At 37.4% G+C, this 16,164-nt stretch overlaps 1 protein-coding gene across 1 annotated transcript in view; it reads left to right on the forward strand.

Moving 5' to 3' along the window:
* The window catches only part of Gk5 (glycerol kinase 5), a 76,723-nt gene extending 69,644 nt beyond the window's left edge, over positions 1-7,079 (forward strand). The window contains exons 13-16 of the mRNA XM_076868398.1: positions 1,002-1,105; positions 3,068-3,127; positions 3,801-3,934; positions 6,251-7,079. Coding sequence (XP_076724513.1) covers positions 1,002-1,105; positions 3,068-3,127; positions 3,801-3,934; positions 6,251-6,399 — 447 coding nt within the window. The 3' untranslated portion in view covers positions 6,400-7,079. The remainder of the gene's footprint in view (positions 1-1,001; positions 1,106-3,067; positions 3,128-3,800; positions 3,935-6,250) is intronic.
* The last annotated feature ends 9,085 nt before the right edge of the window (positions 7,080-16,164 follow it).

Raw genomic sequence — 16,164 nt, forward strand, 5'->3', positions numbered from 1 at the left:
AGACTGAGGCAGGAGGATCCCAAGTTTGAGGCCAGCCTGGAGAGCTTATCAAAACCCTGTCTCAAAATTAAAAACAAAAAGGGTTGAGGATGTAACTCAGTGGTAGAGCACCCCTGGGTTCAATTCCCAGTTCCTCAAAAAAAGAAGAAAAGCCCTGAAGCTAGAGTACTATTTTGGGGAAGCCATTTTCTTGGTAGCACTAGTGTGTCCATATGTCCTGAGTATATTCATGTGTCAGAACTGTTCTTCTGTTTCCTTATGAGATTGTAAGCTCTTGCAGGGATCTTTGTTTTATATCTTTATGTCCTAGAATTGTCTTGCATTCTGGGGATACAAAGATTTATAAAGACTTTTTTTTTTGTACCAGGAATTGAACTCAGGGGTACTCAGCCACTGAGCCACATCCCCAGCCCTATTTTGTATTTTATTTAGAGATAGATCACTCTGAGTTGCTTAGTGCCTTGCAGTTGCTGAGGCTGGCTTTGAATTCAAGCTTCTGCTGTCTCAACGTCCTTAGCCAATGGGATTACAGGAGTGCGCCACCAAGCCCTGTGATTTATACAGACTTTATCCAATGAATATGTCTGACAATATGTGTGATGTAAGCTGTGCCACTGAAAAGAATGTTTTTGTTTTTAAATCATAAATCTAATTTATATCCTTAACAAGTCACTCTACATAATGGTTGAGTGTCCCTGGTTCAATCCCATCCCCTGTACCAAAAAAAAAAAAAAAAAAAATTATCCTAGGGCCAGGGGTGTAGGTGGCTGGCATTGCACTTGTCTAGCTCCAGGCCCTGTAATTCCAGTTCCAACACCACAGGAAAAAAAGAAAAGAAGAAGAAGAAGAAGGAAAGAAAGTAATCCTAATGTTTAATTTTTGGATTATCATTTATTTTTAAGTATTCTTATAACATGCCTATTTTTATTGTTTAAATTTCCTCAAGTCTGTAGACATAACTAAGAACATTTATAATACGTTCTTTTTACCTCTTCCTTTAGGCTCCATTAAATGACCCCTGTGCATGTGCTTCTTTTATGGGTTTAAAGCCTTCTACCAATAAACACCATCTCGTCCGAGCAATACTGGAGTCAATAGCTTTCAGGTAAGAAAATCTGCCCCAAGCTCCCTGCCTCTCATCTACATGCTTTGCCATTTCCTGTATTAATTTGCTATCAAATTAAAATATTCAGTGCTTACAGACCCAGATCTTTAAGGTGGACCTACCAAGCCTACCCATGTGCATGCATGCTTGTCTGTCAGTGCCTAGGAGGGTCCACAAGCAGGTGGTGCTCATCCTGTCCTTCATTGTCCCAGAAGCTTATTGACTGTCCCCTCCATATAGGGGTGGCCTCTCAGGCCCCTTGTAGAGAAAGAATGCCAAGAAGAGTGAGGGTGGGGCCAGAGCTGGTAAATAAGAGTGGAGGAGGGGGACCTTCCCACCCCTTCCCAGGTTAGAGGATTATTTTCTAGTTAGATAGTAAAACAAGATCAGCACTTCTAAAAAATTGAAAATTTCTTACTTTTCATTGAGTTATTTAATTTAAACTTTCAGTTTAAAACATACTGCATTTGATCTAATCTGTTCTGATTGCTAATTTCATTGATATTTCATTTAAATAGTACCAGTATTAGATTTGATTTTTGAAATTGAATGATTTTTAAAAATATCCAGGGGAGGCTGATGCTGTAGCTCAATGGTAAAGTGCTTGCCTTACATGTATGAGGCACTGGGTTTTATTCTCAGCACCATATAAAAATAAATAAAGATACTGTGTGTTCATTACAACTAAATAAATATATAAAAAAAAAAAATCCAGGACTGGGGTTAAAGCTCAGTGATAGAACATGTATTGTCCATATGTGAGGTCCTGGGTTCTATTCTCAGCACCACAGGAAAAAAAATAAGAATAAAAAAATTCCAGGGCTGGGGTTGTAGCTCAGAGGCAGAGCACTTGCCTAACATGTTTGAGGCACTGGGTTTGATCCTTAGCACCACATAAAAATGAAACAAATAGGGCTGGGGATGTGGCTCAAGCGGTAGCACGCTCGCCTGGCATGCGTGCGGCCCGGGTTCGATCCTCAGCTCCACATACAGACAAAGATGTTGTGTCCGCCAAATACTAAAAAATAAATATTAAAATTCTCTCTCTCTCCCTCTTTCTCACTCTCTCTCACTCTTTCTAAAAAAAAAAAAAAAAATGAAACAAATAAAAGCATACTGTCCATTTACAACTATAAAAAATAAAGAAATTTTTTAAAATTCCGATTTCTCTGAAGCATGAGAGGTTCAAATTGGAATTTTCAAAGGTTTAGTTTCCTTATTCATGAAGGAGAATTCAAATTTATAATGCTTCTATTATCCAAAGACTTAAATCATCAGAATTATTATTTATATATATTTCCTGTGATCCTTTTGCTATGGGACAAGTGTAGATTGTTAAAACTAAGAACACAGCTGTCAGAGCTGGGTGCAATAGTGGCATAGGCTATAATCCCAGGCTGAGGCAGGAGGATCACAAGCTCAAAGACAGCCTCAACAACTCAAACAAGACCCTGTGTCAAAAAATAAAATCAGAAAAAAGGGCTGAGGATGTAGCTCAGTGGTACAGTGCCCCCCAGGTTCAATCCCCATTGTGGGGGTGGATATAGCTGTCATGATAAAGGATATTTGTTTCATTTAGTTTAAAATAAGTTAATGTCCATGATTACAAAATAATTGTATTTGATGAATTCTATTAAATGTTATTTGTGGTATCTCATCTTAATGAATACCTTTTAAATAGCTAATTGCTTTACTTTTTCTTTGAAGAATGGTAAAAGATTTAACTTTGTTGTAAAATAAAAAACATGCTATATGAAGGGGGGAAGCATGAAAAGCCGAGCTGCTGTTTAAATCAGGCATCTGCTAGGCATTCTGCAGTTAACCAATATTTCTTTAACATTTTCTTTCTCATGTTTTATAAACATCAGGTAAATAAAACTGTGGTTTTAATCTTTTGATATCAAAATAGAGGATTATTATTATATGAATGCCCTCTAAATAGTTATCTTGTTTTTTAACCAGAAACAAACAATTATATGAGATGATGCAGAAAGAGATCCATATTCCTGTTACAAACGTCCGGTATGTGAGCTTTATTTCTAACAGGGTCATTTAGAAGTTCCAAGTAAGTAGTAGCTGCTATTAGTATTTTAATCATTCCGGTTTTTCAGGATTTCAAAAAGAACTTATGCCTGGCTCCTTGGCAGTAAATTCTTGGTCACTGGAATTTGGAGAGGATAGGAAAGCTAATTTTGGACTTCTGGAGAACATAACATAATATGAAATTTGTATTGTATAAATCTTTTTTAAAAAAATCTCTCTTTTTAAGTTTTAGCTATCTTTTTGGCATGGAAGTATCAAATTTACTGACTTTTGTTTCTATAATGTCCAAATGAATTTTTAAGTTGGGTTAGTTTTTACTTAGCCTATTTTGACTAGTCCCAAGACAGACACGGCAAGTGGGGAAATTGATGGCAGGAATAAGAAAAAGTATTTAGCAAATACCCAGTAAAATTGTTTGTCATCAGGTCAGTGATAAGTGATATAATTTTGGAATTAAAAAAATATATATACAGAGTTTGGGGATATAGCTCAGTGGAGAGAACTTCCTTAGCATGGCTCTAGGTTCAATCCTTAGCACAAAAAACATTAAACTTATAAAATGAAGGATGTAAGAAAAATATGTAGCCCACATAAAAAGAATGAATGATGCTATTATTCTTGTGACTTATCTTTTGTATCTTGCTCCCCACAGGGCAGATGGAGGAGTTTGTAAGAACGGTTTTGTCATGCAGATGACTTCAGACCTGATTAATGAGAATATAGACAGACCAGCCCACTTTGACATGTCCTGTTTGGGTGCTGCTTCTCTTGCTGGCCTTGCTGTTGGTATGTGTAGATTTTATTTAAAAAAAAAAAAAAAAAGCTACCTTGCAAACCATATCTATGATAGCATTTCTTCTCTCAAATCATAAAATTGCTGAGAGGATCTGGAAAGCCTTGGTGTGCATTAAGGTCCATATCCATAAGCATATTCCTCACAAAATACCCTGTGACCTTCTCTGTTTGTTGATGGGTCTGGGTACACCACCTCTCCATCCTTCATTCCTTCCATGAGAATGAATAGGAGATGAGGGCATGTGATTCTCAGCTGCTTTGGTTCCTAGCAGAGAAGGATCTTTGGGTAGCTGGTGTTAAGGAAAAGAACTGTTCAAGCACCCTTGTTAAAGAACACTAAGGCAGACTTAATTCAGGGATACTGTTGCAACAGGTATAGGGACTAAGGCAATGTTTAAAACTGAAGCAAGTTTTCTAGTGGCAGATACAACAAGGAAAAGTGAGAATTTATAAGCTCAGGAGCAGGATGGGAATCAGTAGGTGGAAGATTACTAAGAAGACACACTGGAGGTAAGAAGAAATTCTGGCTAAACCAACCTAACAGGATTTTTGCTAAAGGCTGGCCTGGAGGAATGTGGCAGATGAGATATCCAGGATGATCAGATACTGAGGTTTGGGGATTCTGGCTAAGCGGACTTGGCTGCATTCTTCTTAAAGTAGATAATGAGGAAAGGAACATGGGAGTCTCAGAGTTGAAGCCTAGTCAAAAAAGACCAGAGGAACTAAGTATAGAGTTTGACCAAGAAGAGAATCTTGTCACTAGGCTTGTCTTTGGTTTTAGAAAGGACTGCATTCAACCAAGGAGGGTGGCACACTCCTGTGATCCTAGTGACTAGAGATGCTGAGATGGGGGAACACAGTTGAGGGAGCCTCAGCACCTTGGTGAGATCCTGTCTCAAAAAAAAGGTGGGTGGGATTGGGGATGTAGTTGAATGATAAAGTGCTTGGGTTCAATCCCTAGTACTATAAATAGATTAAATATATAAACACACCCACACCCACATACACCTGTATCAGACTACTAATGATTATAATTATAAATGTGTCCTCAAATGGTCACAGTGGTACACACGTAATCTTAGTGACTCAGAAAACTGAGGCAGGAGGATAGCAAGTTCAAGACCAGCCTTGGCAACTTAGTGAGACCCTGTCTCAAAAAGAAAATGAGCAAGTTCATATGTAACTGTGTAGTAAAGCACCTCTGCGTTCAATCCCCAGTGCCAAAAAAAAAAAAAAAAAGTGTTCTCTTGCTGCTTTTGATTATAAATCACATGATCCTCATTTCAAAGAACAGTATGTGTTAGATCAATTTTATCTTGAATTGGAATTTAAATAGCTTGCATAAAATGCTGTACTTTGAAAAGGAAACTCTCATATTAATTTCCAGCTTTTGATTTTATGCATATGACGGAGAGTTGTCACCTATGTCAAGATGTGTGACAAAAATTTCAATTTATCTTCATTTATTTTAATTGTATAAAAATAATAATATATCCCCAGCATAGTGACACATGTCTGTAATTCAGGCTGTGTAGGAGACTAAGGCAGGAGGATCACAAGTTCCAGGCCAGCCTGGACAATGTACTGACTCCCTATGTCAAAAAATAGAGAGATGGGATATCTCAGTGGTAGAGCACTTGCCTGTCAGGGGAGAGGCCCTGGGTCCAACCTGCTGCACTGCAAGAAAGAAGAAAAAAAGAAAATGTTATTTCTTATTTGAATTAAAAAAAATTTAGTTGTAGAAGGACACAATGCCTTCATTTTATTTATTTTTATGTGGTGCTGAGGATGGAACTCAGGGCCTCACATGTGACAGGCAAGTGCTATACCACTGAGCCACAACCCCAGCCCCCAGATTTTTTTCTTTTTTTTTTTTTTAATAGCAAGTCATGAAATTAAATGATGATGGGATGTGGCTACTTTGAAAGTGATTCAGTGGGGCTGGGGTTGTAGCTCAGCGGTAGAGTGCTTGCCTCGCACACATGGGGCACTGGGTTCGATTCTCTGCACCACATAAAAATAAATAAATAAAATAAAGATATTGCATCCATCTAAAACTAAATAAAAATTTTTTAAAAAGTGATTTGATGTCATGCCTCTCAGAAATAAAGCTTAAAATTAGAAAACAAAAGACTTTAAAATATTGGTGTATTTATTCCCAGAAATGGTCAATCTAACAAAAGTAGCAAACTATTTTGGATTGTTTTAAAATAGTAATTTTTTCCCGTGGCACAACTCATGTTTGTGATTGAATTTTATGGACTCATTATTTGCCTTAAAATCTGAGAATAATTTTTTCATCTGTAGGGTTTTGGACTGACAAGGAGGAGCTAAAGAAATTGAGGCAAAGTGAAATGGTTTTCAAGCCGCAGAAGAAATGTCAAGAATATGAAATGAATATGGAAAACTGGGTCAAAGCAGTGAAACGCTCCATGAATTGGTATAACAAGACATAACACTAAATGAAACAGTCAAGACTGTAGCCGGCTGGTGGATGCCACCTGCAGATTACAGTGCTCAGGGAGGACTGGTACCACAGGGACCACAGAGAAGATTCAAAATGAGCTTCGCAACCTGGGAGAAAAAGTGTTGCTCTTAAAATAACAAAAACAAAACTAACTAAAAAACACTAACTTTTTTTTTAATCTTGGTAAAATTATAAGGCAGCAGTACCTCAAAACTTCGTCTTCAATTTTCTAGCAAATTCCACAGGACATCAGCCATTTCCAACTGGATTTTGACAGTTATAAGCCCTCCTCTTTGTTAAACTAGGTCAGTGGTACATGGAACATAATTGTTTAGCATCCGAGAGCTAATAATTCTAGGTGAAACACCATTCACATTTTGCTCCAAATTATCGGAAAAATATTTCTTTAATTCTTTACAACTAAGTGGGCCAAACCAGGCATAGTGGAGCATACTTGTAATCCTGTCTATTTGGGAGACTGAGGCAGAAGGATCACAAGTTCAAGGCCAGCCTCAGCAATTTAGAGAAACCCTATCTCAAAATGAAAAGGGCTGGGATGTAGCTCAGTAGCAGAGCACCCCTGGGTTCAATCCCCAGTACCAACAAAAAGAAAGAAAGAGAAAATTAATTGGGATATTTGAAATCCATAAAGCTAAAAAGGAAGAGTAACTGAGAAAATATGGAAGTTTAAAATAATAAAAATTCAAATGTAAAGCCATAATTTTTCAATGTCATATCCAAATATGAGCTCAATGTGCCCTTCTCAGAAAAGCTTATTATTGAGTCAATTTTTTCCTTTTTTGGGCGTAAAGATACTGCCTTAATTTTTCCTTGTCCAGCCAAAATCTAAGCATTCTTTATATGTGGAAAAGCACTGGAAAACTAATTTTAGTTAATGGACTGAAATGTATAATGATTTTTAAGGAACAGAAAAATATCTTTTAGTTTCTTTCTCAAATAACATTTCTTTCAAAAATTCTGGGTGAAGTATAACATTCTGTTTTTTTTACAAAATGCAGGCAGTTAAAATACATCTTGCCTTTCTTCTCCTGTTCTTTATCTCTCTTAGTTATTGAGATGCTTACATAAGTATCTTTTGGTTTTATTAAGTGCCTAATTGATAGATTTTAATTTTAAAAAGGTGCCCTAGTTTATTGGCAACTTAAGACTTGCCTTCATGGCAGTATTTCACTTGTTGGTGTCTCATTCTAATGTTTGTCCAGCCTACTCATCTCTCTGAGCTACATGCAGTGGCACGTAGAATTGACAGGAGTGCATTCACAGTCACAGTTGCCCTTCTAGCCACAGAACTGGAGATCCAGAGAGGAACAGACTTCATTACTCCACTGTCAGATTTCATTGCTAGAATCAATGTAAAGGAGAAACCCCAGGCTGAGTATGAAATTGTCCTAAGGCAGCTGACCAGCCCCCAAACTGTTTTTATGTTATTTGTCCCTGTCTGCATTTGGGGATTTGAATTTGCAAGAATGAATGAATGAATTTCCCTTTTTATCAAGATTTATCACATACAAATCCTGCATGGTAGAACTGGCTATTGTGTAATAATGAAAGTGGGGGAGGAACTGTTCGGGGAATCTTCTTATTGATGCCATTTTTCTCCATCTGAGAATCCAGTTGATAGACTAACAGTTAAAGTGCATTTCTGCAGATTCCATTTCCATGACCTTCAAGTATCTTTTTCAATGATTAAATGTTACCTGATGGAGGCATTGTAGCAAATATAAGGTATCATTAGCTCCATGAAGATTTGGATATTTTTTTGTTAAACAAAGATGGTTTGGGGGCTGGGGTGGTGGCTCAGTGGTAGAGCGCTCGCCTAGCATGTTCGGGGTGCCACGTTCAATCCTCAGCCCCACATAAAAATAAAACAAAGATATTGTGTCCAACTACAACTAAAAGAACAAAAACAATATTTTTTAAAAAGGATGGTTTGGTTTACTGTAACAAGTCATAGCTCTTTATGTAGATAATATCTTATTATTTTTGTTCTCTTTTTACAACCTTTTTACAAAGTTTAGTGGCCAATTAAAGGCTTCTCTACCAAAATTACATGAAAACTGCTCTTGTTGTGTTAATATTTCTTTTGGCTTCTGCTTCTCAGTGGGTGTGATTTCATGGAAATGATTCTGTCTTTTGGATTAGAATATACTGAATTGTAATATTATTCCTAAAAATTTGTTTCATTTCTTCTGCACATTCTTCTTTCTCAACATTCCTATACAAAACAAAGGAGAAATACCTTTTAGATAATATAGAAAAATAACTTTGAATATCTCTTATTAGAATTGAACTACTCCTTGAAGATCAGTTGCTAATTTTTTTTCTTCTGAGAATCTAGAAACTAATCTTTTATTTGTAGTGTTTCTGACTGTTTTTAGTGACATGATTTAGTAAATCTTTTGTCATATTTAACCAAATTCAGTAATAAGGTGATATTTGCTTTTGTGGTTATAAAAACAATTGATAATGAAAGTCAGTTAAGTGGGAAAAAATCACTTTTTCCATCTGTCAAGTTTACTTTCCATTTTTATGCTAATATTTGAAAAAAATTAAATGTGCTAATGCTCCTCAGCATGTTTTATTTTCCCATATGGATCTATCAGATAGTTTTAGTTCTTAAGCAGTCTCTTAAGTTCTTAAGGAGGAGAGTGTTCCTGTACAGTTCATGTTAAAGTAGTTCTAATTGCTTTTATACTATAGAATTACTGAGTTTTAAATCCTTTTTATCCACCCATGACCTGGGCTTGCACTCTCAGCATTAACATTTTGGACTGGATAGTCTTTGTTCTGGGGTACAGTGCTGTGCATCAGAAGAGTATCCCCAACCTCCACCCTGTCGCTTCCAGCATCCTCCTCATAGTTGTTATGGCCAAAAAATGTCTCCAAACACTGCCACCATGGGAGGCAAAATCACCCCCGTTGAGAACCACCAATGTGGGCTAGGAGAAGAAAATTGAAGACTCAGGAATAGAGTATCATACTCCTGTTCTGACGCTTGGGGGACCCTCACAATATAATGATTGTCCTTTAAAATATTTTTTTGGTGGTACTGGGGGATCAAACCCAGGGCCTCCATCCTGCTAGGCAAGAATTCTACCCCGGAGCTTCATCTCCAGCTGGTAATTGTCTAATATTTTTACCCGCTCATCCCTACCACAACCTTTGCAGTCTTTGTGGTCTTAATCAGTAGGTCTAGGACTTCAGTTTAGAATTAATGTATTCTACAGACCATCTGCTAGTTGATCTACTCTTTTGCCTCCCTTTTATCTCTAAGCAAGAGATGACCACTCTCTTTTTCTGCCTTCTGTGGAAATCTCCAGACTTGGAAGCTCCCCTGAAAGCAGGAGCCAAATCTGTTTCTCCAGAGCTTAACACTGTGCCTTCTTGTTTGTGGGATGAATTTTTGCTTTGTTTTAAAGTACAACTTTGATTGTATACATATTTTATCTTTGATGTTACATACTTTTGTTGATACGGAGCCGTTTATGTTTGTTAAAAGTAAAATATGTCTCTGTTGAATTGATAACTTTGTTATAAGAGCTAGAATCCTTGTATTGTTTATTTAAAAATACTTCATATGTCCGTGTATTTGCAAATGTAATATAGATGTACACCCATAAATACAATTATATTTACTCTTTTTTTTGGTGTTGGGGATTGACCCCAGGGCCTTGTGGGTGCTAAGCAAGTACCCTATCACTCAGCTGCTCCCTCAGCTCTATTAACTTTTAAAGGTATAATTGAAGCCTTTCTAGTCACAGGGTTTATATGTTTGGCTGCAGATGACTAACAGAGATTAAATCTTAACATTGCCAAACACTTAAGTGCTATAGGAAAGGAACTTCAGACATAGTCCTTTCTGCAAGACACACTGGGAACTAGTCTTTAAAATAGTATGGCCCAGGAGGCTGTCAGGAATTTTATAATTCTTTAAGGAGAGAGAAAGCTGTGCTCCAGGGTCCTTCAGATTTAAGTGATTCTAGTGATTCTAGAGTCATCCTAGAGATAGCCTAAAGAATGTTTGATTATACCCAGAAGGAGTCTGAATCCCTTTGGGAAATTTAAATCATGTTTTTTCAAAGAAGTGTTAAAAACCCCAAACATACCTTGGATCTTTAAGACCTACCTAGTCCCAGAATCATCATCTCAAATTCCCAAAGCCAGGCCATCTGGTTCACAGTAGTCAAAAATGGGTAACTCTAAACTGGTAGGCGGGGTGATACATACTGTAATCCCAGTGGCTAGGGAGGCTGAGGCAGGAGAATCATGAGTTCAAAGCCAGCCTCAGCAAGGACGAGATGCTAAGCAAGTCATGAGACCCTAACTCTAAATAAATAAAGTACAAAGTAGGGCTGGGGATGTGACTCAGGGGTTTAGTGCTCCTAAATTCAATCCCCAGTACCCCCCCAAAATGGGTTACCCCCAAAAGTAAAGTAGGTAACCCAGAATTGTGGGGTTTTTAAGTTTGGGAGCCTCGTAACCATAAATATTTTGGTGCCAGCATCTAAATCACAGGCTATACTGTCACTATATTCCCATAGAACCCTTGGCCCAAGAAGAATTCAAGAATGATCTTGGGTGTAGAAAGGATAGAGACATGAGCCTGCCCGAATCAAATGTTTCCAAAATTCTGTTCTTTTTCTACTGTTGTACCTCCTTTACTATAAATTTGTTATTAAAATGGCTACGTCTAGATAAATATCTATACTGTATAGAGGAAAAATGTTAGAGGGACCCCACCCTAACTAATTCTTGGGCTGAGGGTATAGCTCAGGGGTAGAATGCTTTCCTAGCATGCACAAGGTCCTGGGTTCAATTCCCAGCACTGCAGAATCTTTATGAGAGACACCAAACTTTTCTAGTATGACTGTACCATTTTATATTCTCACCCATAACATGTGAGTGATCCAGTGTCTCCACATTCTTACCAGCATTTGTTATTGTCACTTTTTAAAATTCAACTATCCTCATAGGTGTATAGTGGTATTTCATTATGGTTTTAATTTGCAGTTCCCTAATTTGAAATGTGGTTGAATATCTTTTTATGTGATTTTTGCCATCTTTGTATCCTGTTCTGTGAAATTTCTGTTCATATCTTTTGCCCATTTGTCAATTGGATTGTTTACTAAATGAGCCATATCTTTAAATATCTTTTTTAAAGTATTTTAAAAATCCGTCCAGTGACTTAAGAAGCCACTAAGTAGGATTTAAAAAAAAAATAATCCAAGGCAAAATGTATATAGCATTTTGAACATGATTTTATAATATCCTGAGCAAAAGCTCTGGATACAAGTTCTGTTCTGTACTCATTAGAGTGTGGTACTAATACTGTGAGATAGCAGAAACATTTCAAAGATACCTTTACTTAAAATGTTCTGTGGAGTGTACAGGTACATACTTTCTACATAGCTACCATCATGTTTCTAACCTTTTATACATAAAATCAACTGATTTGTGTAAAGATTTCATAATGACTTTGTAGAAAGTTAATTAGAAGTTTTCCTATTTGTGCAAGATAGTAAATATAAATCCCAATTCATATGCATCAGTAAATTTATATTATTTTTCTGGTATTCTTTATGAATTCATGGTTTTATTAAATAGTCATTGAGAATCTCAAACCATTTTTAAGATCAACAGACAAAAAATCAAGGGATGCATGGTAATACAGATATTTTTCATATGCATGTAAAATTTACCTTTTTGTTTATTTTAACTTGTAGATTTAAAAAAAAACTACCTGGGCATTTTTATTAAATATTTTTTCCCACTTTGGTTTCTACACATTAAGAAAGTCACAGAGGGAAGCCCTGGGTTTGATCCCCACCAATGTGAAAAAGAAAGTGACAGAAATAAGTACATTAACTACAGTAGTAATTCTAAATAAATATAGGCTTCATGTGGTTAGGGAAAAAAGGGGTTTATGAACTCTTGCTTCTTTAGGTCCTCTTTAGACTTATTATTATATGTTCTACATTGTCACATAAAGGAAATTACTAGAGGAGAGGGTTAATTCTTTGTGATGGGGGAAATATAATTTATTGTGAAATTATACTGTATTTTTAAATATCTAGAAAATTTTTAAATAACTCGGGGGACTGGGGATATAGCTCAGTGTTACAGTGACTGCCTAGCATGCCTAAAGACCTGGGTTCAATTCTTCAGTGCTGCCAAAATGTAGCAAAGATTATAAATAATTAGGTGAAAGGCAATTCATATACTAATGTGATGGGATTAGCCCATTAGTTGTTGAAATCCTTTCTGAAAATTATAATCTAAAATGATTTGGGAAACTGCAATGAAACAGTGAATGATTGATCTATACCTGTTGGAATATTAAAGCCATTTTAATTTTGTATGTGTCATTCTTTGCTTGAGTTTGCATATATTTTGTGACATCCAAATGGTGGAAGCTTCAGTGGAGTCTCTTCCTAGCTGAGCCCATGGTATCATTTTGTAGTAGGAAAGTTTGAAGAATTATAAACATTGAGATATTTGAAGAAAGGCAGGTGTTTCATTATAATTATTATTTCAAAGTAATATCAGTCTGATGAAGAAGACAAAGAATCAGGACATTATGGAGGTAATTATGAGCATTATGTGGAGCGGGTTCTCCTGAAATTTGATCGTATTACAGCAGTTATCTTAAAGAACGGGTTTTATTTAAAAGAAATTGTAGGGAAAAAGGAAAGATGATAATACCATATAATAATGGACTTTTTTTTTTCTTTTTTCTGTACTGGATATTTAACCCAGGGGCACTCTACAACTGAGCTACATACCCAGCTCCTTATTTATTTATTTATTATTTATTTTGTGACATGGTCTTGCTAAGTTGCCAAGGCTGGCTTCAAACTTAACAATCCTGCTGCCTCAGCCTCCTGAGCTGCTAGGACTACAGGCATGTGCCACTGTGCCCAACAATAGTGAACTTTTTGCTATTTAGAAAAACAGACAACTGATTAAGTGGTAGAGATTATAAAACAAATATATTAGATATGCTGAATTACCTTTCTCCCACTCCACCACTTGGGCGCATTTGCACCTAGATTAGGGAGATGGGATTGTAGATTCTCATATTCTCTTACCCAGACCACAGGAGCCTTGTCCTCTTCTGAAAAAGACGCTGTCAGCATCTCGGCGTCATCACCAAACACTGCCAACCATAGAGAAGAGGTTGAAATTATATCTACCTGGAAGCTAACAAGTTGGCTTCCCACAGTTGCATGGATTCTGACAAAGATAGGAGCCTCTTGGGTCAGAGATTAAGCCTGTTATAACTCATGGCATAGCAGGCATCAATTATCTTCATATTTACATCTGTTCTCCTTGCTTCCCAAGCCCTGCATGGAAGAATCCAAGCTGCTGTGCCTGCAGTGTTCTGTGGTACAGTCAAGGAGTCTCAGGCTTAGAAAAACCCCAGTGGGGCTGGGGATGTGGCTCAAGTGGTAGCGCGCTCGCCTGGCATACGTGCGGCCCAGGTTCGATCCTCATACAAAGATGTTGTGTCCGCCGAGAACTAAAAAATAAATATTAAAAAAATTCTCTCACTCTCTCCCTCTCTCACTCTCTTTAAAAAAAAAAAGAAAAGAAAAACCCCAGTGTTGCCAGGCATGATGGCCCACACCTGTAATCCTAGCAACTCAGGAGACTGATGCTCAACAATTTGTGAGACCCTGTCTCAAACTAAAAATAAAAAGGGCTGGGGATTGTAGCTCTGTGGTAGAGTGCCCCTTGGTTCAATCCCCAGTAATACTGGGGGAAAAAAAAGCCACAAAAACAACAACAACAAAAAAAAAAAAAACAGTCATTTGTAATGTGATGGTAGTAAATCTGCTTAATGCTTACCCAGGGGAAATGACTTTTATTGTACTGGATATTTAAATAAAATGTCCCTCTGCTGCGTAGGGAGACACCACCTCTATGTCACAACCAAGGCCACTGTAGTTCTGATGGCAAGTCAAGTAGAAATGAGATACCTATGTAGAATTGCCTCTTGATTGTGGCAATTTTCATGTATACACATACCAACACTCATTTAAATACACACAGTTTATTATATGTCCATTAAACCTCAGTGCAACTGGGGGGAATGCTTTAAAGAAAAGCAGAAGTTCATGGCTGGTACAGTTGCACATGGCTGTAATCCCAGCAACTGCAAAGGCTCAGGCAAGAGGAACCTAAATTCAAGGCCAGCCTCAGCAATTTAGAGGGATACTAAACAATTCAGTGAGACTTTTTCTCAAAATAAAAATAAAAAGGACTGGGGATGTTGTTCAATCCTCAGGACCGAAAGAAAGGAAGGAAGAAAAGCAGAAGTTCAGATCTCATCCCAGTACTAAGAAATGAGACTCTGTATTTTAATAAAATCCCCTTGTATTTTTTTTTCAACTTTTCTTTGCTTTTTTTTTTTTTTTTTTTTTTAAACTAAGAATTGAATTCAAGGGCACTTTTTAAAATTTTGAGACAGGGTTGCTAAGTTGTTTAGAGTCTCTCTTAAGTTGCTGAGGCTGAATTTGCAATCATCTCACCTCAGCCTCTTGAGTTGCTGGGATTTTAGTCATGCACCACATGCCCTGCTCAACCTTTTATTTTGAAATAATTTTAGACTTACAGAAAAGTGGTAAAAAGTACAGAGTTCCCCCTTCACCCCGCTTCCCTTCATTGACATCTCATATACTTGTGTAACCACAGACAGTTACTCAAACCAGGAAATTCATTGATACAGCAATATTAACTAATCTGTAAGCCTTATTCAATTTGCTGTTCTCTAATGTCTTTTGAATTCAGAATTCAATCCACACCTCACGTTGCATTTAATTTTCTTGTCGCCCTAAGTCTTCTCCAATCTGAGACAGTTCCTCAGTCATTCTGTCCTCCATGATGTAAACATTTTTGAAAACAATTATTTTGTGTAACGTCTTTCAATTTAGTTGTTCCAATGTTTTCCTGTGATTAGATTAAAATATTGCAACGTTGTCATATTACTGCAGAAGTGATGTGTGGCTTTCGTGCCTCCTATCATGAGTATTTTATGAATTATTGTGGTTATTAATCTCGGTCACTTGGTTAGGGTAGTATCTGTCAGCCAGGTTTTTCCACTGTAAGGTTACTATTTTTCCCTTTGTCATTAATAAAAATATTTTTCCCCCCAGTACTGGGGATTGAACCAGGGGGGTACTCTACATTGAGCTACGTCCTGCTGCACCACACCCCTCCCACCAACCTTATTTCAAGACAGGTTCTCCCTAAATTGCTGGCCTTGAACTTGCAATCCTCTTGCCTCAGCCTCCTGAATTGCTGGGATTACAGGCCTGGGCCATTGCATCTGGCTTGTCGGTGGATATTTCTTGCCTACAACAATCACTTCTGTGGTATTTTTGCCCAGTAATGGTGATTTTCTATGTCTGTGGTCTTTATATTTATTCCCTGGAATTCTGTACAGAAGAACTGTCTCTTATCCTCTATTACTCAGTTACCTCAGTATAGGTCACCTCTTGCCCCACCTCATGTCCTCTTGGTCCACCTTTTTCTTCTCTTTTTTTCCTCTTCCTCCTCCCGCTCCTTCTTCCTGCTGGGGTCTGAACCCAGGGCCCTTCCACATGCTAGCAAGCACTTTACCACTGAGCTGCGTGGCTGGCCCTTGGTCCACCTTTAATCCCCTTGTTGCTGCAATCAACTGCCCTGGTGAACCTGATAGCATCTTCCCTCATTTCATCTTCTGTTTTCTGAG

The sequence above is a fragment of the Callospermophilus lateralis genome, chromosome 10 (assembly GCF_048772815.1).
Source record: "Callospermophilus lateralis isolate mCalLat2 chromosome 10, mCalLat2.hap1, whole genome shotgun sequence".
In the NCBI taxonomy this organism is placed as follows: Eukaryota; Metazoa; Chordata; class Mammalia; order Rodentia; family Sciuridae; genus Callospermophilus; species Callospermophilus lateralis.